This window comes from Panthera pardus, unplaced genomic scaffold (assembly GCF_024362965.1).
Source record: "Panthera pardus isolate Hobbes unplaced genomic scaffold, ASM2436296v1 HiC_scaffold_13, whole genome shotgun sequence".
NCBI classification, from domain to species: domain Eukaryota; kingdom Metazoa; phylum Chordata; class Mammalia; order Carnivora; family Felidae; genus Panthera; species Panthera pardus.
Window position 1 is genome coordinate 149,859,294 of NW_026526688.1, and position 23,135 is coordinate 149,882,428.

Here is a 23,135-nt window from a genome sequence, read left to right on the forward strand (position 1 = left end):
AAATTTATTAATACATGTTTAACACCTCTAACAATATAAACTACCATGTCTTTACAAAAACCTCGAATGTGCTATTGTAGATATTTTCACAATTTTTCCATTAATAAATCTTAAGAAAACATATCTTATTATCATTATTAAACATTTCTTATGACATTTCTTGAAACACTTACATTTTTGCTACTTTGTTACTTTTAAAATTTCATAAAATTTGACCCAGCTTAATGATTTCTTTTTTCATTAGTAACAGACACTTTCATGTTTATTTCTCTCATTAATTTCAAATTATCCATAACTGGTATTTTCAAAGCACTGATTTTAACTTATTTAATTATAATTTTTCATTTTTACATTAAAAAAATATGAACTGCTTTTTGAATTTTGTTAGAATGAATGTATTTATATCTTAGTGTACATATTACATACACTGCAACCTACATATTGTCTTTTCAAGTCACTATCTTCATGTTTTTAGAATATACAACTATATTTAATGTTAAACAATATCAATTTTAGCATTTTCATAATTTATTTTTACAAAAGTTTACTATTAAAAAATAATTTTACCATTATTTGTAAACTTCAAACAACTAAGAGGAAGAGCAAAAGTTTTCATTTCAATCATAATATTTTGTATTAAATGATACAAGTCATTGTGGAAGCATACTAGTAAATAGAAAAAAATATCAAACATTTTATCTTCCAAGCTGAAATCTTCTGTTATGTTTACATAAATTCTTTGGAAATGTAGCTTATTCAATTTTTTTTACATTGGTGACTTAACATTAGAATGTTATATTATTATATATAATACATACATATATACCTGAATGTGCTTAAGCCACACATTGTCTTTATAATTATGCAAAATTGGCATCATATTTCTGAGCTCAGGGAAGAGGGCTTAATCACAACAGAAACAAGGCAGCACTTGTCACATCACATCACCATGAAACAAATTTTATATTAAGGCAGAAGCTGCTAGTTGCAACGTTATCATCTATGGACTTACCTGGTATTCTGACCTCTTGACTAACAAAAAACCTTCAAAGTACAAAGGTAGAGCAGTAATCTTTAACCTTTCTTGGAAGATCCTGCGAGGAGCTGGTTTTGGGGGCTTCTTATCCATCATACCCTCTTGGTGTGTGGTTTGATTTCAACTATATCCAGTCTCAAACAAAATGAGATCTCCTTTGTGTGAGAGGAAAAAGCAACTGTTCAAAGAGGAAGTCCCAACTCGATATTTAACCACCAACAGTACACACATACATACATACATACACACACACACACACACACACACACACACACACACACACATACTTTTTTTCCTTTACTTTTTGTGAGGTGAGAAAGAACAGGCATAGACCAACTTTGAAAGGGCAATCTCTATGCAAATTTAGAATTACTGAGGATTACAGTAGCAAAATAAATAGAAGATTAATATCACCAGGGGATGAAAAGAACCGATGTGGAGGTTATAAACTTTGGAGGAGTCATCAAGGTTACATTTGTTTTCTTCCACCTTCTTTTATTTATTGCTTTCCATCTTTACGCCCACAAGATATGACTGGAATTAACTTGACTCCATTAAAAATTACTTTATAGGATAATTTTATTAGTACTATTTCTGTTGTAAATCTTTTAAGACTGAGCTTTGCTTACATTTTATTAAAGATTGGAGTTCCTTATCCCATGCCTATTTTGATGATCCACTAAATATAAACCACATGGCAACATGGGATTTTTTTACTTTTCTGTCAGTAAGAATTTTGAGTTCATGGGTTACCAGTTGGCAAAATATATCTGGCAGAGAAAGCTGTAATACTTCAAACTTTTATTTTGTTCTTTTATGCTTTCTGAGCTGTGGATCACTGATGCGAAGATGCATAGATGGGGTCTCTACAGTTATCTAGTAAGATTTAGAAAGCTACATTGGGGCCCAAATGCATTCAGTAGTTGTACATGGGAAATGGTCCTTTAGAGACTGGATTTGGCCGAGCACTGTGCAAGGAATGATGGGGGAAGGAAACACTGGAAGGAATCATGGTATGTTTTGCAGGGATCCTGAGAAGTTCCACCCTTTCTTATTTCATCCTCTGTATTTCAGAATTACTATGGATTTAGTATAGCCAAGGCCTGAGCATTCTCCCCAGTGAGACCAGCTGATTCTTAGAAATCAAAATAAGGTAGGACTCTCGAGTCTGATCCTCCTTTCCTAATGGAGGTGGTTTTCCCCACCAGTATGGGTTCCATTGGATCTGCAGCTGTAGATATGTTCAGCCAAATTGTCTACAAAGTGAGGTACAGCAATATAGACTAATTATCAGTTAACCAGAGGAAAGTGTTTAATTAATCGTCCAAAATAAAAACAGTTTGAGACAGATATTGGGAGTTGAAGATTCAAAATCACTCCCTTGCTTATATATATCTTTGTACGTTTATTTATTCATTTTTTTTATTTTGAGAGAGAGAGAGAGAGAGAGAGAGAGAGATAGCATGAGCAGGGGAGGAGCAGAGAGAGAGGGAGAGAGAGAGAATCCCAAGCAGGATTCTCTGAGCTAAAATCAAGAGTTGGATGCTTAACCTACTGAGCTACCCAGGCGTCTCTCCTCTGCTTTTATATTCAGTCGAGACCTCCTTCCTATTATTACTCAAACCTTCCAGTGATAAAATACAAGTCCTGCTTTTTTTTTTTTTGAGGTAAAACCACACTACTTTTCAGTTTCAGTATAATCGGAAAATGAATGACAAGGGAAAACCTCCTGATTTGATAAGTGACCTAATCCACCTTTTTGGCAACTGGTAGCTGGTGTAACACAGGCAGGAAATGAAAGGAGAGATGAGAACAGAAAATGGAAAGAAGGGGAGGGAGATAGGATGCTGTGAAACAGCCATGGTTGGAATATGAGAAAAGTAGTCACTGGCATTGTGGCCAGGGAGAAAAGAATGCTTCTAGAAAAATGTAAGCATAGGAATATTTCTGAGGAATAATCATCTAGTTAACTATGTCTTTCTTACCTACCTTATGAAAAAAATACGCAAAATTAAAGAAAAACCAGCTTATCAGCCTCTGGACGTTGCTTTGGTTTGCTGATTTGCAAGTCACATTAATTGTTAATATACCAATGTTCAAATGATGTCTCCCTAAAAAAAAAAAAAAAAAAACAACAACTACGAGATGCAAACATCCTGAAACGTTATTAGCCAGTTAGACCTGCTCACAGTTTCCAACTGCATCATGACAATGGAAATCCTCTTATAGATATCTCAAATTTTAGGTGGTGAATAATGAGTAGCCAGTTTTGCTACTCACCAGCTGAGCCCTTGAGCAAACCGTTTAACTTATCTAGGATCACAACTTCCTCCCTCGTCTCAAGAGCTACACTAGGTTCCTCAGAAGTCTCCTACTTTTCACACTTTTTCTTCTCTAATTCATTTAAAATGACATCTAATCAAGTCACTCCCCAGCTTAAAACATTTTGATAGATTCTCATTGCTTTTGAGCACTCTTTCATTTTTTTTCAGTCAACACTAAATATTGAGCACCAATAATGTGCTCACACATAGAATACAAGATCCTTCATAACAGGGCCCTTAAATTGAAACTCCTTAAAAAAAATCTCTCTCCTCTAATAACTTTGGTTAATCCCAATAGGCTCGATACCTCATGGTCTTTCGCATCTCCTCATACCTTTCGAACTACTGTATATCTTGTTTGGGTGCCCTTTGTTCTTCTTAAAATGACAACTTCCTGCCTACCCCTCAAGACCTCAGTTGAATATATCCTTGTCTGTGAAGATTTCCTGATTTCCTGAAGCCTTCCCCATCTCCAAGGAGAAATTTTATTGCTTTCACCCTGCATTCCACAGCATCTTACAGATATTTTATTACAGTATTTGGCCTACTGTATATTAGTTATTAGTATACATTCTGTATCAACAGGAAACTAAGTTTTTCAAATACAGGGATTGTGTTGAAGTTGATAGGTAGTAGATTGCAGTAACCATTGATTAAATGACTAACTTCCAGCTGGAAAATACAGTTCTAATTTGGGAGCTCTTAGCCTCTGCTGTGACAGAAGCTTCTTTTTTTCTGATATGTGTGACCATTGGTTGACGCAGGGTTCTTTTGTTGCTGTGTAGAACAATCACATTACTGTCAAACTGCTGGACATAGCCATCATCAGCTCTGTGAACAGGAGTTTGTTATACATTAGATACATGGCTACAAATTAAACAGTTTTGAATGAAGTATAAGATTAACTCATATAAAATCAAAATCTCAGTGCTCTTTTGAGTCATCCATGTTATAATGCAATTCAAATGAATACACATTTTTATGACAGTTAAGGCTCTCTAAAGTACTTTACTATCCACTTATTAGAAATGATTCAATCAATCACTCTGTATTAGAGCCTCCAACCTGTCTCCTGTATTTCCCAATTTCTGATCTTTGTTTCACGTGTTTATTGATGGTTTATTGCCATTTCAATCACAACTCATTGTAGTAAATTTTGAAGATGTTTGAATACATTTATGTTTACCATCCGTAACTGAAGAATACAGCTTTAATTTTAATGACTGTGGCTTACTTTGTGGCATAATGAGTCATAATTACTCAAAAAAAAAAATTCTACTAGGTGTTTTGGGACAGAAAAAAAAAGGCAAGGAATCACTGTTGTAGAAGTGATATTCATAGCTCTGTCAGAGTGGTCTAATTTGCTGACATGATTTTTAGTACAAAGAGTTGCATCTAGGATGATAAAAAGTCTTTCTAGTTAAATGTTCTCACTATTTTTTAGTGTAGGGTATTATTGATATTAGCGAGAAATGTTTCTTGTATGTCACAGATACAGGTTTCTAAATGAGATAAATCATTGCATAATAGTAGCTGTAATAGAAACTGAAAATTCCAGATAGGGTGATAGTTTGGGTGGTAGAGCAATAATGAATTTAGTTTTAGCCATATCAAGCTCAATACAAAGAGAGGTTAGGTCTACATTTTTCTTCCTCTTTGCTTCATTTAAAACCCACTAAAAAACCCAAAAAACAAAAAAAACAAAAAACCCCACTACTGCTGCTTTCTGGGATAAGGCAGGTTAGTGCTCAGTATGCATTCCAGCCCCTTCCAGTATGCCATTATTATTATTTTTTAATGTTTATTTTTGAGAAAGAGAGAGAGAGAAAAAGAAAGTGTGCACACATGTGCATGGGGGAGGGGCAGACAGAGAGGGAGACAGAATCTGAAGCAGAAGAGAATCTGAATATGTCAGCACAAAACCCAACATGGGGCTCAGGCCCACGAACTGGGGAACCGTGAGATCATGACCTGAGCTGGGTCGGATGCTCAACCTACTGAGCCACCCAGGCACTCCCGTATGCCATTCTTTACTGCAGAGGCTGAAAAGCTAAAAGCTACATATCCAGACCTTTTTTTTGGAGCGGGAGTTGGGTAGCAAGGTAGATGGAAACAGAATTTATTCTTGATTTGCTGTTCCCCTAGGCTGAAGCATGGTCTATAGGCTTCTAATTTTTTGTGTGGCAATACTATCAGAAGTCTCAGTAGTTGATCACTAGTTTCATGGGTGGTGATAGTTAGTCAAAGCATGGAACGTCAATTTTCTGGTACCTGTCACGGTGAATATGATGTGTTTCTGGAGCCAGCAGCAACAAGGAGGCTTCCTGCTCATGGAGACTTCTTATTCGTTGTGGCTTCCTAGACATGGAACTTTTGTAACAGAAGTGACTTCCTGATTGTGCAGTGTCAGTATGGTTCTGGAGATTCCAGCACCAGCATTAGCTTCTCAGCTTTTCAGTTTGCTTCCTGATTATACATACAACAGCTGGCTCTTGGTGTTCAGTTCTGCAGTGTATCTTTAGGAATCATTCCTGAAAGCCCTGAATATGTTATTTCTCCTTCCATCCCAACAATTCTGTAAACCAATAATGCATACTAGTAGATCCCGTTTTTGCCTAAAGCAGCTATTATGAGTTCTATTCTATAGAAGTGACCCCTGATCAATATAGTTCTGCACTGTCTACAGGAAGAAGTGAGAATTTATGCTAACATTGAAGGTGTTCGTAATCTAGTTCATTTTGCAAACATGAACACTCTACAATATCTGACAGATTTTCTGTCAATAGCACAGCATTTCCTTTTTTAAAATATTTTTTTAATGTTTATTTTTATTTTTAATGTTTTTAAATTTATTTTTGAGAGAGAGAGAGAGAGAGAAAGCAGGGGAGGGGCAGAGAGAGAGGGAGACACAGAAACCAAAGCAGGTTCCAGATTCCGAGCTGTCAGCAGAGCCCAGCACAGAGCCCAATGCAGGGCCCTAAGCCACAAACCATGAGATCATGACCTCAGCTGAAGTCGGATGCTCAACCAACTCAGCCACCCAGGTGCCCCTATTTATTTATAAAATAATAATTTTTTTTGAGAGATAAAGCACATGTGGGGGAGGGGCTGCGAAAGAGGGAAAGAGAATCCCAGTGCTGCCCAGTCTGGTTAGAACCAGACATGGGAATCAAACACACGAACTGAGATTATGACCTTTTTGCTTTGTGTCTTTGTTTGCAGTTTATTTTCCTACTTCTTTCACCCTTTCCCACTGTTAGGTATGGCCTACAAGCTATAGTTTGGGCACTTTATTGTTTATGAATTTCTATAGGTGCTTAAATTTACAAACATCTCATATAGCATGCTTTATAAATACTTAAAATATTTTCTTAATTTTTCCTAATAAATGGAAAATTTACTTATATAAGTTCTAGAAAAAACAAGTCTTCAGGCATAAATTAAAAAAATGAAAATTACATGCTCCAGCACCAGCATCTACCATTAGCACGGTTTGGATGGGTACCATCGCCTTTTTGGCACTTTTTCTCTATTTGTGTATATTTACATAATCAGATAAGTACATGATATTTGATAAACTACATTTTTTCATATAACTTGTCTGGAGCATATATCTGTGTCAATAACTACTAATGTTTATTATTTAAATTTTTGCCTAGTACCACTAAAGTAATTTAAGTCTTTGCAAGGTTAAATTATAATGCAGAAAGTATTAAACTTTTGAAAATCTAATTGTACTTTTTGAAAATTTATTTTTTTTAATGTTTGTTTTATTTTTGACAGAGAAAGAGAGAGAGAGAGCATGCAGGGGAGGGCAGCAAGAGAGGAAGATGCAGAGGACCTGAAGTAGGCTCTGTGCTGAGCTGGAGAGCCCGATGTGGGGCTTGAACTCATGAGCTGTGAGTTCATGACCTGACCCAAAGTTGGACGCTTAATGGACTGAGTCACCCAAGAGCCCCTATTTCTTTCTTTAAAAAAAATTTTTTTTAAATGTTTATTTATTTGTGAGAGAGAGAGAGAGAGGCAGACTGCGAACAGGGGAGGGGCAGAGAGAGAGATGGAGACACAGAATCTGAAGCAGGCTCCAGGCTCTGAGCTGTTAGCACAGAGCCGGTCGTGGGGCTTGAACTCATAAACTGTGAGATTATGACCTAAGCCAAAGTCTGATGCTTAACCGACTGAGCCACTGAGGCACCCCTAAATGTGTTTTAAATGACAAAAGCTAATTTTTCAGAATTATGCTGACTAGAAGTAAACTACAGGCTACAGAATGGAGATCCAGAGAATAGTGTATTTGTTGTGTTCTTTTTATTTATTAAAAAAAATTTTTTTATAAGGAAACTCTACCAGCAGTGTGGGGTTCAAACTCAGAACTCTGAGATCAAGAGTCACATGCTCTACCTACTGACTCAGTCGCCCCTGTTGTGTTCTTGGGAAGAGAAACAATATATATATATATATATATATATATATATATATATATATAATAGAATTCAACAGCAACTATGAATCAAACACTTGGCACAGAGGTAACTGTAAAGATTTTTATGTAGCACTCAATTAAGAACTCATGGGGACTTTTAACCCATTGTATAAAATTGTTTTCGTGAACGTTGCTGCCACCTACCTGCATACTGCAAACACACTTTATAATTTGGCAATTAGAGTCTTAGAAGAGCCTATTTAGTAGAGAAAAGGCTACTTAAAGTGAGTGTACTTAACACATGGAACAACATTTGACAGTAAAGAATTTTAAAAATTTAAATGTTATATTAAAAAATAAACTCCAAAATTATATAAATAAGTTTATTTCACTTTAGCAAATTAAGTTATAATTGAAATGTTTATAATTTTTACAAATTGATTTTTGGAGTGTAATTTTTTCTGACAAAATTATCCTATAGTAAATTGCTAATATTTTCACTTTTGACTTTTGTGTGAGGAATAAGCTTAGGAATCCCCCGGGCTTGCCAATGGGTTAACAAGGCAATAAAGAAGTACAAAGCCATAGGATGCTAACACCTGAGTTTGGGTAAACAAACAAAGCAACCAAGAATAGGGAGGTACAAAGGCACCCAGTATATCGGTATATGAAAAAAACAAGATTAGATATGCAGGGCGGAAGCACCCCCAATTTAGTGCTATAGCAGAAAGCTGCTTTCACAGGAAGGAAGGACCAAGTTAGGTAAACAGGTAAATTGGGCTATAGACAACTGGGCTGGAGATGAGGCAGCCCAGAGCAGAGATGATTATTAAAAAAAAGGTGCCTTGTTAACCCTGAGGTCACGTGTCCTATCTGTCTCCTCCCCTAGACTAGCTAAGATAAACAGAGGTGGTGCCTCATGTCTCCTGTAAACAACTTTCTGCCCGACTGCCGGCATCAGGATTTTGCTTTGTATTAACCCAAACCCCTAACCCTGAATATCTTCAAGACCTCCTTTCCCTCATGTTCATAAGTTAATGTTCAGATTTATTGTCTCTTTGTGCACGTCCATCACCATGTTTGTAAGCCTTCTGATCCTAAAAAAAACGGGGCAAGGACCCTTATTTGGGTCTCTTGTCTTTTCCCGGACATTAGCCATCTCTCATTTTTCATCCTGCATCCTGCTCTTTTGCTGGCCAAAAGAGAGCTTTAGACTTAGAGTCTATGACACTTCGGCATAATAATTTTTTTGCAAAAATTTTGAGAACTTCAGTAATTTTATTAATGCCACTTTGCCCTATCATTTTAGTATGAAAAGTTTCCAACAGAGAAGCTGAAAGAGCAGTATTTTTATTTTTTAAAGTTTATTTATTTATTTTGTATGTGTGTTTGTGTGCGTGTGTGTGTGTGAGAGAGAGAGAGAGAGAGAGAGAGAGAGAGACAGAGAGAGAGAGAGAGAAAATGCAAGTGGGGCAGGGGTAATAGAGAGAGGGAGAGAGAATCCCAAGCAGGTTCTGCACTGTCAGCATGCAGCCCGATGTTGGGCTCAAACTCATGAACCATGAGATCATGACCTGAGCCGAAATTGGACACTTAATGGACTGAGCCACCTAGGCATCCCTGAAAGAGCAGTATTAATAAACACCTACACATCTACCATGTAGTTCCAATAATTGTTAGCGTTTTGCCAGATTTGCTGTAACTATATCTTTTTTTTTTAACTGAACCATTTCAAAGTACTTACAAACATCACATTTTACCCCTTAATACTTCATATGTATATCCTTATCCTAAAAGAATAGGACATTTTCTTACATCAACACAGTAGCATTATAATATCTAAGAAAATTTTACATTTCCCTGTCATTTAATAATTACTACTTTAGTTTTCCATTGCTTAATGCTCTTTATGGCTTCGTTTTGAATCACAGTCTGACCCTAATTCCCACACTGCATTTGGTTATCTCTCTCTCCCTCTATTGGTCTGATCCCCTGTGCTTGCACAGATGAATCAGAAGTGCCAGAGGTGGGGTGGCTCAGTTGGTTGAGCATGAGATTTAGGCCATGATTTCACAGTTCATGGGTCAGCGTGAAGCGCGCTTTGGAACCTCTGTCCCCCTGTCTCTTTGTACCTCCCCTCACAAGCTCGCGTGCTCTTTTTCAAAAATAAGTGAACATTTAGAAGAAGAAGAAGAAGGAGGAGGAGGAGGAGGAGGAGGAGGAGGAGGAGGAGGAGGAGGAGGAAAGGGAAAAAGAAAGTGCCAGAGCTGACCTCAGCTTCATTATAATGTTAAAATCCCTTCTGAATATTTATCCCAAGGCCTAATAAAAAGAGCCTGCTTTCCCCTCGTTGGAGAGACACTGTTTTGGAAATTATTCCCTGTGATCTCCTTGTTTGTACAAATAGTTGACCTTGTGAGGCAACTCCACCTGGTGTAGTCTGCCTGTAAGTCACCGAGGAGTGGGTCCACTTTGGTTTGGTAACACTCTCTAACATTAATTTTTCAAGTCCAGTTCATTGACGTATAATATATAGCAAAAGTCATCCTTTCTTTAGGAGCACAGTTCTGAGAGTTTTGACAAAAACATAAGAGTATTATTTTGAAGACATAGACTATTTCCAGCATCATAAAATGTTCCCTCCTTGGCCTTTGTTGTCAGCATCTTCTACCCCCAACTTCATCTGCTGGCAACTATTGGTTTCATTTCTATGTGTATAATTTCATCAAGTTACATTTATGTAATCATACAGCAGGTTGCCTTTGATGTCTGGCTTCTCTTACCTAGCTTTTAAGATTCATCTAAGTTGTTGCATGTATCAGTAGTTTGTTTTTATTGCTGAGGAATATTCTGTCACATGAACTACACTTTATAAATATGTACATATTACATTTACATGTACATAAATTACATTTAATATGTAAATGGTGGACATATTACCAGTTTGAGTTTATTATAAATAAGGAACAATTTAAATTTTAATAGCAATTGTGTTACAATTCCTAGAGCAAGTTCATTTAGAGTGTAATTTTTAAGGTCTAAAATATTCTTTAAACTAGTTTTAACCAATTTTAAACTATCTGCATAAAATCCTAAGCAACTAAAAGTTTCTAGTACCCTCTTAAGTTCAGTTTCTGTAAACTTTATTTCCCATATACACATTGAATACACATAATTCCATAGACTGATACACACACACACACACACACACACACACACACACACACACACACACTCCTCACCTAGGTTATGTAGCTGTGATGGAAAACTTCAAGATTTATCCAGTTACCATGGAAGTTCATAAAGAGAGATCTGAATGTATTTGGGGGGGGGGTGCGCAGGGGGCCTATAATGACAGATCTAGGTTTTATAAACATTAGTCCATCAACTAGCAATCCTATTTTAGGATGCCAAAACCATTGTGGGGCTATAAATAGTAGGACAGATGCAGAGGGAACTGAAAAGTTTGCTTGGGGATGGTGGAGTTTCCATAACTTTTGGTTTTCATAAAGTGTTGCTCCATTTTCTCTGTAGTTATTACCAACACCCTTTGTGCCCTGCATTCTATACCAGCATGTCACTGCATTTCAAGTTTCACAAAATACCTCTGAGAGTTACTGTTTCCAGTGGAAACAGGGAATATCATTTTAGATGTGGAAATTTACATTGGTGATTGTGCTTGGTAAAATTTCTCACTGAGAAATAAAGAGTGTAGTGATTAAGTGCTCAGTTCTGGAATCAGAATACCAGGGTTCACCCCCAGTTCTGCCATTTAATGGTAGTGTGATTATGGGGCAGTTAAACACTATCCCACTTCTGTTGTCTGTAAGATGGGGATACTAGCTGTCTTCTTTTAACAGGAATGTTTTAAGAATAAAATAAGTTAGTGCATGGAGAGCATTTAGAAAAAAAAAAACAGTATATGGTGTGTACGGAATAAATGATAGTTTTTTTATTATAATGTATTCCAAATATGACATCAAATTATATAATGTAGTCTGATTGGCAAAACCCTATAATAAAACCAATCATTATTTATTGAATTCTTACTATGTTCCAGGCATTTCACCTAGATATTAAACTGAATTAACCCAATATCTCAGCAACTTTAATATTATTCCCATTTTACAGACAAGGGACTTGAGAAACAGTTTAATCAACTTACCCATTATGACAGAATTCTTGGGAGTAGAATGGAACCCAGTCTGATTGTAGAGTTAATATATAGTACCTCTTCCCTACCAAAAATAAACAAACCATAGGTGATAACATTTGTTAAATCATTACATGTTTAAAAAGTTTATTAGTTCAACTCTTGATTAATGAATTTATTCAATAAGTAATGTATTTTATGATTAAAATTTCTGTGCAAATTTTTATTAAATCACAAAAATAGAACACAAGTTTCATAACATCATAAAATGGTCAAGTCTTCAGAGCATTTATAAGCTCTCCTATTATATAATTATATAAATAAGGAAACACCCGGAATAGTGCCACAATTTTATTCTAGATGATACAGCTAGTCGCTGAGTATATTTCAAGACTACTGATTTAGGTCTCCTTTCAGGACATTATACTTAAATGACATATATTTACCTAAGTCACTTTGTTGGCAATGCTTCATGAAAATACTACCCACATATTTGAAAGAAGAATACATCGTTATCATCATCAACGTTACATTGTTATTACTTTCAGAGGTGATGCATAGATGGACTCGGTGTGGAGGATGAGCCCGCACAATGAACTATTTCTTTTCAAACGATTTCTGCAATTTTTACCTTTATCCTTCCAAGTATTATTTTTTACTCTGTAATAGAACCGCTGACAAGTTTTACACCCGGCTCAAGAATAAAGGCTGTTCTCGAGACGGTGCCTGCTCAGAGCAGCTTTACGGAAACCCCCAGCTTTACGTTCAATTCTCCGATTGCCTAGCCAGCAAAAGAGGAGAAAACAGTTAGAGAAAGGGAGGGCGGGGCTATGGGAAAGATGGGGCGGGGCTGCGGCGGGCGCTGCGAGGGGCGGGACTGTTGGAGTGTCCAATGTGAGGGCGGGCCTTTAACGGCTTTCTGTACGGTTGAGCGGTTCGTTTTGCGCATGTGCAGACCGTTTCAAACCGCGGAGACCGCTGGGTGCTCCGGCAGGGCCGAGCCAATGGGTGAAGAGCGTCGGTAGCGCGCTTACTAGCCCGCAGTTCCTTCCGTTTTGCCACCTCCCACCTCAGGGGCGCTCCTGGGGTGCCGCCTAACTGCTCCTCCCGCGACTCTGTCTGTGCCGGGCTTCTTCGAGTCACGGCCCGCGAGGGCTTGCGTGCCAGACCCCCGGCGCGGGTGGGGCCGGGTCGGAAAATGGCTGCGACGGGTCTGGTAAGTGCAGGCTCCTGCCGCTTCTGCGTATGGGAGCTCGGCAGCCCCTGGCACCTGCGCTCGGGGCGGGAGAGAATGAAATGTTTTACTGTGGCTTCTTGGAGATTTCACTGGAAAAGCCCGCCAAGTGTTTGAGATCAGAGCTGATCGTGTGCTGATAGCCAGGAGTTAACTTCCTTGTATTGTTTACCCACAGGTTTTAGTTTTGGTTGTGATGGCATCTGTCTCTTCAGAGAATCTTGTGATTGCTACTGTTTTGGTCTAACTCTGGTTTCTAGTCCTCCAAATAATTTTCTGTCTATAGAAGTTTTGAAACGCCTAAAAAGTGTGGACTTGCTGGTCTGCAGAAGCATATTATTTGTGGAGTGCTTGTTACTGGTAAAGTTTTCTGAAAGGCAGGTGTTAGTTAAAAAGTGCTTAAGGTATGAATGCCCAAGGGGGCGGGAACTAATTTTTTGTTTCCGTGTTATTGGACTCCCTTGGTATTCAGTATTCTGTATTTCACACTTTGCTTATAGTTACTATATATTGTACAACCAATGTCGGCCCCTGCCCTAAACGTGTGTTTTCTACTTTATCTCTCTTTTTAAGAAAATCTTCACCAATGATATCCCACTTATATAAAGTTATAAAGTAATGCTTGTTTGCATAAAGATGTGTAAAAAATACTGTACAGCGTCCTTTTAATGTGAGCACATACATTGTTTATATTGTATAGAATTAAACAAAAATAAAGCCATTCTCATTGTAGGAAGAGGAGGGGAATAAAATTTACCTAATGCCCACGGTTCCTTTTTTTTTAAGAGTTAATTTTTTTAGAGCAGTCTTGGGTTCTTAGCAAAACTAAGAGGAAGGTACAGAGACTTTCCATATACCCCCTTACTCCCACACCTGCATAGCTACCCCTGTTGTTAGGATCCCCCACCAGAATGATGTATTTATTACAGTTGATGAACCGCATTCACCCATCATTATTGCCCGAAGTCCATAATTTATACTAAGTCTGACTCTTGGTGTTGTACATTCTGTGTGTTTGGACAAAAGTCTAATGACACGTAGCCATCCTTGTGGTATTATCGAGTGTTTTTACTACCCTACATATCCTCTGTGTTCTGCCTATTTCTCCCTCCCTCCCCACTGAACTCTGGTAACCACTGATCTTTTTACCATCGCGATAGTTTTGCTTTTTTCCAGAATGTCATATAGTTGAAATCATACATACATAGCCTTTTCAGATTGACTTGTTTCATTTAGAATGACGCGTTTAAGATTTATTCATGTCTTTTCATGGCTTGGTAGTTCATTTCTTTTTGGTGCTCAATGATATGCTATCGTCTGGATGTACCACACTTTATCCATTTACCTAGTGAAGGACATCTTGTTGCTTTCAAGTTTTCGCAGTTATAAAATTGCTATAAACATCTGTGCAGATTGTTGTGTGGACATAAGTTTTCAACTCCTTTGGGTAAATAACAAGCAATATGATTGCTAAGTCATGGTGAGAGTCTGTTTACTTTTGTAAAAACCACCGAATCTGCCTTCCAAAATGACTGTACCATTTATATTAAAAAATAAATGAGAGTTGGGGCACCTGGGTGGCTCGGTTAATCGCCTGACTTCAGCTCAGGTCATGATCTCACAGTCTGTGAGTTCAAGCCCCGCATCGGGCTCTGTGCTGACAGCTTGGAGCCTGGAGCCTGCTTCGGACATGTGTCTCCCTCTCTCTCTGCCTCTCCCCTGCTTATGCTCTTTCTCTCTCGCTCTCAAAAATAAATAAACATTAAAAAAATAAATAAATAAATGAGAGTTTTCTGTTGTGCCATATCCTTACCAGCATTTGGAATTGTCAGTGTTTCAGATTTTGGTCATTCTAATAGGTACAGTGGTATCTCATTGTGGCTTTTAATGTGCTTTTTCCTGATGATATGTGATGTGGAGCATCTTTTCGTATGCTTTTTTGCCATCTGTACATCTTATCTGAGGTATAAGGTCTTTGGCCCATTTAGTTTTTAATTGGGTTGTTTATTTTCTTATTGTTGAGTTTTAAACATTCTTTGCATATTTTGGATAATAGTCCTTTTCAGATATTTTTTTCTAGCCTGTAGCTTTTCCGCTCATTCTCATTTTTGTTTGTTTGTTTGTTTGTTTGTTTTAAACCATATATTTTAGTTGGGTCAAATGGCAAGAATTCATTCTTTTTCGTTGCTGAGTAGTATTCCATTGTGTATATATACCACATCTTCTTTATCCATTCATCAGTCAGTGGACATTTGGGCTCTTTCCATAATTTGGCTATTGTTGAAAACACTGCTATAAACATTGAGGTGCAGGTGCCCCTTCGAATCAGCACTCCTGCATCCTTTGGATAAATTTCTAGTAGTGCAATTTCTGGGTTGTAGGGTAGTCCTATTTTTAATATTTTGAGAAATCTCGTACTGTTTTCCAGAGTGGCTGTGCCGGTTTGCATTTCCACCAACGATGCAAAAGGGTTCCCATTTCTCCACATCCTCACCAACATCTGTTGTTTGCTGAGTAGTTAATTTTAGCCACTCTGACCGGTGTAAGGTGGTATCTAAATGTCGTTTTAATTTGCATTTCCCCGGTAATGAGCGGTGTTGAGCATCTTTTCATGTGTCTGTTAGCCATTTGGATGTCTTTGGAAAAGTGTCTATTCCTGTCTTCTGCCCATTTCTTCACTGGATTATTTGTTTTTTGGGTATTGAGTTTGGTGAATTCTTCATACATTTTGGATACGAACACTTTATCAGATACACCATTTGCAAATATCTTTTCCCATTCCATTGTTTGCCTTTTAGTTTTGTTGATTGTTTCCTTTACTGTGCAGAAGCTTTTTATCTTGATGAGGTCTCAATGGTTCACTTTTGTTTTTATTTCCCTTGCCTTCAGAGACAAGTGAAGTCAGATGTTGCTGCAGCCGAAGTCAAAGAGGTTGCTGCCTGTTTTCTCCTGTAGCATTTTGATGGTTTCCTTTTTCATTAGTTTTTTCATCCATTTTGAATTTATTTTTGTGTATGGTGTAAAGAAAGTGGTCCAGTTTCATTCTTCTGCATGTTGCTGTCCAGTTCTCCCAGCACCATTTGCTAAAAGAGACTTTTTCTCCATTAGGCAATCATGTTTTTAATTATTAAGAATTTTTCTTGGTCTTAATTTAGTTGTTTAGTGTTTATAGTATATCACTTTTGTTTTATGAGTCCAGTATTTCAAATCTCTCTTGAAGGTACTAATTGGATTTTTGTTTTTGTTTTTTTCAAGTTTTTTCTTTCTCTCTCTCTCTCTCTCTTTTTTTTTTTTTTTTTTTTTTTTTTAAATAGAAGCCTAGTTGACACTCAGTGTTACATTAGTTTTAGGTGTACAACATAATAATTCAACAAGTGTGTATGTTGGCTTATGCTCTTCTTTCTCATTCTTGGTATCAGTTTTCTCTTGGCCCTTTTTCTTCTCCATTTTTAAAATTTATATCTTGATATTCATGTTTTGTTTTAGAGACCTCTGAGTGTCTCCTGATCCACAGATGCTGGTGATATTTAAGACAGACAATAGAATACAGTTTTTTAAACTTGTGTTTATAGGGATAGGGGATGTGAGAGTCTGTTACTCTGTTCATTCCCTTTCTCACTCTTAGCCTCCTCATATTTTGAGTTTTGTAGTTCTGCATTGTTATGGTTTTCTCCTGGGCAGATCAGCTTTATTCCTCATCAAAGACTGGATCCTCTGAACTAACTTTTGTCTGCTACTGCTTTTATTCTGTTATATCAATTAACATACTTCATTTATTTTCCATCTTCTACAAATTTCTTAAATTTGTTAACAGATGGTCCTCTCTTCATTGTCTTTTTCATTGGTCTATGCCATTGTAGCCCTTAACTATTATTTTAGAGGAATCTTCCTGCAAGGAAAGGAGATAAGTAGATACTGCTTATCAACCAGCCTGAATTATTGGAAGCCCAGATAGTTGTGGTTTTGATGATGGGAAAGGTATGGGAGTAAGGGGAGGAAGATGGAATGATTCCCAGGGTGAACAAATTAGTATAAGCAAAGATTTTGAAACAGTAGATATGAGGCAAGTTCTCCTTCACTTGATCCAGAAGAATTCCTCTTTATGGTACTGTAATAGACAATAAGCAAAACTTGCTGAATGAACAAATGAAGAACTTAACTTTTCACCAGTTTGATGATTTACTTTTCTTTCAGGATCATCTCAAAAATGACTACAGAAGAAGATTTTGCCGACCGTCCAGGTGAGTTACATATTTAACTTTTAAGGTCATTTTTATTTCCATTTTTAGGAAGTGATTTTTAAAAGAAGAAGGGAGAAATTACTTCTGTCTAACATGATTTCTGTGCCCACTGATTAAGTATAGTCGTCTTAGTGATTTTATACTAACAGAGAAATATTAACGCAAGCAGTGTAATGACTACTTAATGGCAGTGAGAAAAGAAATTCACCTGATAAATTATGGATCAGGAAGAGGTAGTCTCAGTTATAAGTGACAGCCATGGGGAAAGCAGTCTATAGAATGGATTGAATGGTAATATTACAAAGATAGAGCTCATTTGGTAGGGCTAAAAGAAAATGTGCGTATAGATTATAAAAAGAAATAAAAAGTATCTTTGTGGTGTGGAACTGTTCAGTATCTTGACTGTGGTGGTGATACCTGAACCTATAGATGTGATAAATGGCACAGAATTAAATGGGAACAGAAACACACAAATGAGTACAGTTGACCCTTGAACAACTCAGGGGTGAGGGTTGCTGACCCCTGCACAGTTGAAAATCCTCGTACAACTTTTGACTCCCCCAAAACTTGCTACTAAAAGCCTACTGTTGCCTAGAAGCCTTACCAATAACATAAAATAATACAATAATACAATTAATAAAGTAGAGAATAGAAAATGTTATTAAGAAAATCACAAGAGAAAATACTTTTACAGTACTGTATTTATTGATACATTTTATTAATATATCATCTCTCTCATTATCTACATCATCTGTCATTACCTACATCGATATAGTTATATGATACAAAACACTGTAGATGTTATACATATTACTAACACTAGACATCAAATATGAAAAAGTGATGTGGAAAAGAAATTCACATTTTCATATTTATAGGTATAACGTACTGATAATGAAAGCAATATGATTGCTTTATGGTAGCCTAGTGTAATCGATACGATTGTTTCGTGGTAGCTAGTCTGTACACTAATGAATGAATCATTATAAAATTTGTATGGCATATGGTATTATAGTTATATTCATAATACAGTATTAGAAACATTGTTAAGTCTTTTTAAAAAAATACCTGTGATGACAGGCGTGCTGTATGGTAATGTACTTCTTTAAAAGAAAGTTACAAGACAGTAAGAAAATAAACAGATTATTAGTTTTATGTTAAATATCACTTACCCACTTCATTCAAGTTTTGCACATGATGTTCTACACACTGAATACTTAGACAATGATGATGATGACTTAAAAATGTCTCCTACCTGTCTTGCTGTACAGTTAACTAGATTTTCACATGAAGATACACACATAACACAGTTTATTAATGGTACGGCATGCTGATTATTTACTGTTCATTAAGTGGAAGTGCACCATCATAAAGACCTTCATCCTCATCGTCTTCACACTGAGTAGGCTGAGAAGGAGGAGAAAGGGTTGAGGTGGTCTTGCTGTTTCAGGTGTGGCAGAGGTGGAAGAGGTGGAGGAGGTAAAAGGGGAGGCAGGCACATTCAGTGAACTTTTTGCAAATACATCATAATTTCTGTCTGACTTTGCTTTTTCATTTGTCTAAAAATGTTTTTATATGGTACCAATCCTTCCACTGTTTAATTCAGTGCCTGTATGCCTGTAACTAAGGTCTATGTTATAAAAGAAGTCAAAAGCAGTCTTGAATAATGGGAACCCTCTGCCAGATTGTCTAATGTCAATTTGTTTTCTGGCAGTGCTTCTTGTATATCTTTTTCCCCATCATCTGGTACTGTTGTGAAAGTGCTCATCTCCATAAAGTCATCTTCTGTTAATTCCTCTGGTGTGATGTCTACTAGCTCTTGAATTCCTCCACAATCTGTATCTTGAAACCCCCAAACTTTTTTGCCATATCCATAATCTCATTCATGATTTTATTTTATGTATTTATTTTAATTTTTATTTATTTATTATTTTTTTTTTGAGAGACAGAGAGAGAGAGAGCATGTGCACATGCTTGAGTGAGGGTGGGAGTGGAGAGGGAGAGAGAGAATCTTAAGCAGGCTCCCACCCAGCACCGAGCCAAGGTGGGGCTCCATCTCAGACTGTGAGATCATTACCTGAGCCGAGGTCAAGAGTTGGATTTTTAACTGATTGAGCCATCCCAGTGCCCCATGTTCATGATTTTCTTGATTTGCTCTGTTGTAAATCCTGTGAAGTCATGTACAACATCTGCCTACAGTTTTTTCTAGTAGGAATTTATTGTTTCGGTCTTGATGGTGTTCACAGCCTTCTGTGTAACAGTGATATCTTCAATGCTTTAATGCTTCCAGACTTTCATAATGTTGTCTCTATTGGGTTCCTGTTCCATAGTGTTGACAGACTTTTCCCTAAAGTACCATGTGTAATGAGTCTTAAAGATCCTTTTGACCCCCGAATCTAGAGGTGTTATGTTGGGGCGGGTAGACCATTTTCACTTCTGTGTTGAACTCTTGTGGTTCTGGGTGTCCAGTGGCATTGTCCAATATGAAAAGAACTTTAAAAGACAGTCTCTTACTGTCAGGGTACTCCCTGATTTCAGGGACAAAGCATTGATAGAACCAGTCCAGAAGAAGGGTTCTCATTGTCCAGCCTTCTTGTTGTAGTATAACTAAAAATCTGGCAGCTGGTGTTTAACTTCCCCTTCAAAGCTAGGGATTAGCATCCTTATAGATAAGGTCAGTCCTGATTATAAACCTGACTGCATTTGCACAAAACAGTAGAGATTAGCCTATCCTTTCCTGTCTTAAATCATGGTGCTTGCTTCTCTTCCTTATTAATAAATGCTCTTTGTGGCATTTTTTTCTAGAATAGAACACTTTTGTCTGCATTAAAATCTGTTTAGGGAGATACCCTTTGTGAGGATCCTCAGTGATTTTCTTAATGGCATCTGGGAGCTCGTCTGCTGCCTCTTTCTCGTTCAGCAAAAGTTGATTTCCTGTTTATCTTGACATTTTTTAAGTCAGATCTCTTTCTAAATTATCAAACTATCCTTTGCTGGTATTAAATTCTCCAGCTTTAGATCTTTCATCTTCCTTTTGCTTTAAGTTGTTTTGTAATGACTTAACTTTTCTCAAACCATATTAGAATCATAATCATGCCTTCTTTATAGCATCTCCTGCATCCACATAAAAGCTGTATGTTCCGTACAAGATCAAAAGGTACTTTGCAGAAAGTGCAAGGTTTTGTCCTGCTCTAGCCTACAAAGACAGCTTCATGAATTTCCCTTTCTTTTTTGGCAGTGGTCCTTATGCTGCATTTATTTATCTTGAAGTAGCAGGCAACCATATCTGCAGACCTCAATCTATGGTATATATCAAGTAATTCAACTTTTTCTTGTAGTGTCATGACATTTTTTTGTTTCTTGGGAACACCTCCAGCATCACTAGTGGTAACCTTGTTGAGTCCCTGGTGTTACTCAAGATTTATGGTAATGCACTAAACATGATGAAGAGTGGGAGAAGTATGAGAAATCACTTTTTACTGCAATACACAATTTACTGGAGAGGTGAATTGTTCACTCAGAGATGATTAGTGTTATATGGGCATTTTAAAGGGATAGTCACCAACAAGGGAGCTCACCACAATAGCAACAAGATGGGGGCTCCTGGATGGCTCAGTCAGTTAAGCGTCCAACTCTTTATTTCAGCTCGGGTCATGATCTCGGGGTTCGTGGGATTGAGCCTGTGTTCGGCTCTGCGTTGACAACACGGAACCTGCTTGGAATTCTCTCTTTCCCTCTCTCTCTGCACCTCCCCCGCTCACATTCACTTTCTCCTCTCCCTCAAAAGAAATCAATAAAGTTAAAAAAAAATAGCAACAGGAGGTGGCTACAAAATTATTATAGTAGTGTTATAGCATGAACTATAATTAATTTTATGCAGTTATGATTTAATACTGTGTCTTTATATCTCTTGACTATAAATGGCACTGTGTACTGTGTATGTAAGTTTTGATTAATTTTAACTTCTAAGAATAGATTTGTGTGTATTTTATTGTAGTAGATGATAAAATAGACTAGTATCTACTAATATCTACATCTATTTTATGCATTGATGACATTCTTAACTTTTTGTTAAATATTTTTTATATTTCTAGGCTTTGTGGTTTGCAAGTTTTTTTTTTTTTTTTTTTTAATTTTTTTTTCAACGTTTTTTATTTATTTTTGGGACAGAGAGAGACAGAGCATGAACGGGGGAGGGTCAGAGAGAGAGGGAGACACAGAATCGGAAACAGGCTCCAGGCTCCGAGCCATCAACCCAGAGCCTGACGCGGGGCTCGAATTCACGGACCGCGAGATCGTGACCTGGCTGAAGTCGGACGCTTAACCGACTGCGCCACCCAGGCGCCCCTGCAAGTTTTTTAATTGTTGAAGGTCTCCAAAAAATTTTCTAATATGTTTACTGAAAAAAATCCGTTTATGAGTGGACCCATGCAGTTCATAACAATTTTGTTCAAGGGTCAACTGTATATGTAGAACTGGAGAAACCTAAATAAGATTAGTGGGTTGTATTGGTATCAGCATCCTGGTTGTGATTGTATAGTATAATTTTACAAAATGTTACCATTGGGGGAAACGGGATGAAGTGAACAAGGGATCTCCTTTATAACATTTTTTACAACTGCATGTGAAATTACAGTTAAAATTTTATACTGTTTCATAAGCTGCTAAGGGTAATGATACTGAATCAAAAGTGCATTTGAGAACTTGTAGGGAAGACTGTTACTTAGAGCTGTTAGGACTTGTGACTATAGAGTTTTTATTAAAGAAGTGTCTTAGTACTGATTGGATTTGTTCAAAAATGTTGATGTTCTTGTTTAGATATAAAAGTGGTCTAAGATGGCTTTAGATGTCACTGTTCATTCAAGGAGTATAATTGTTATTATACATAATGACATACTGCTTCACATACTTTTCTGGGAACTCTTGGACTCAAGTACTTGTTTTGTCCTTACATAGTAAAGGTGATATTTTTCCCATTAAGTAAAATAACATTTTATAATGAGATATGAAATTTTCAAAGTAGATGGTAACATAAATAGCAAGTGTCTTATGGAAATGATATGTGACATTTTCCCTTCATTCCTTCTTATTAGAGCACCTGACATTAATACGAAGCAAGGCCAAAACATACTGGAAATCTTACAAGATTGTTTTGAAGAAAAAAGTAAGGCTTCATTTCAAGATGGACTTGAGGGTTGGGTTGGATGAAAATTTGTGATATTCATTAATATTAAATTCAGCAAATGTGTTCTAGTATTTAAATAAATGTATGTAAAATGTTTTTCCAGGAATTTTGAGAACATGTGCAATCCTTTACCTTCTGTTACACTAAGGATAATACTGTCAAAAATGAGCATAATTTGTCATTTCCTTTAGGTCACACTAGAGTTCTATGGTCTAGAAGTCCATAAATAATTATCTTATGCAAGAGAAAGTATTTCATGTAATGGGAATAAATGTGCAGAATTCTTAGGATCCCTAAGAGAGAATGTTTGGTGATTCGCAGTTCATTTTAAAGAAATGGTGAATTATTGCAAAAACTTTTCTAAGTGCTTGTCAGCATCAGAAGGTATTGAAAAAAGAGAATAGGCCAACCAAAGAAACAAACACAGAGAGTGGAAAAATATTTCTTCTATATAAGCTCTGAAAGAAGAGCTGGCTCATTATTTCTTCAAGAATCTTGTTTGTCTTTTTCAGTTCCTGATGTCTTCTAGGCACATTTGA

General features: G+C 36.9%; 2 protein-coding genes across 5 annotated transcripts in view; one reads left to right on the forward strand and one right to left on the reverse strand.

Moving 5' to 3' along the window:
• Positions 1 to 12,645, reverse strand: part of STAP1 (signal transducing adaptor family member 1) — a 46,589-nt gene extending 33,944 nt beyond the window's left edge. The window contains exons 1-3 of the mRNA XM_019468594.2: positions 12,568 to 12,645; positions 11,949 to 12,021; positions 1,013 to 1,191 (exon numbers count right to left, since the gene is read on the reverse strand). Of these exons, the coding sequence (XP_019324139.1) occupies positions 1,013 to 1,132 (120 nt within the window). The 5' untranslated portion in view covers positions 1,133 to 1,191; positions 11,949 to 12,021; positions 12,568 to 12,645. The remainder of the gene's footprint in view (positions 1 to 1,012; positions 1,192 to 11,948; positions 12,022 to 12,567) is intronic.
• A 253-nt stretch (positions 12,646 to 12,898) lies between these two features.
• The window catches only part of CENPC (centromere protein C), an 81,378-nt gene continuing 71,141 nt past the window's right edge, over positions 12,899 to 23,135 (forward strand). For 2 of the 4 annotated variants that reach the window (XM_019468561.2, XM_019468557.2), the window contains exons 1-3: positions 12,900 to 13,152; positions 17,365 to 17,411; positions 22,505 to 22,575. In XM_019468561.2, the coding sequence (XP_019324106.2) occupies positions 13,135 to 13,152; positions 17,365 to 17,411; positions 22,505 to 22,575 (136 nt within the window). In that variant the 5' untranslated portion in view covers positions 12,900 to 13,134. Of the gene's footprint in view, positions 13,153 to 17,364; positions 17,412 to 22,504; positions 22,576 to 23,135 lie in introns of all 4 variants that reach the window. The other 2 variants (XR_002085601.2, XM_019468552.2) reach the window with 2 other exon arrangements.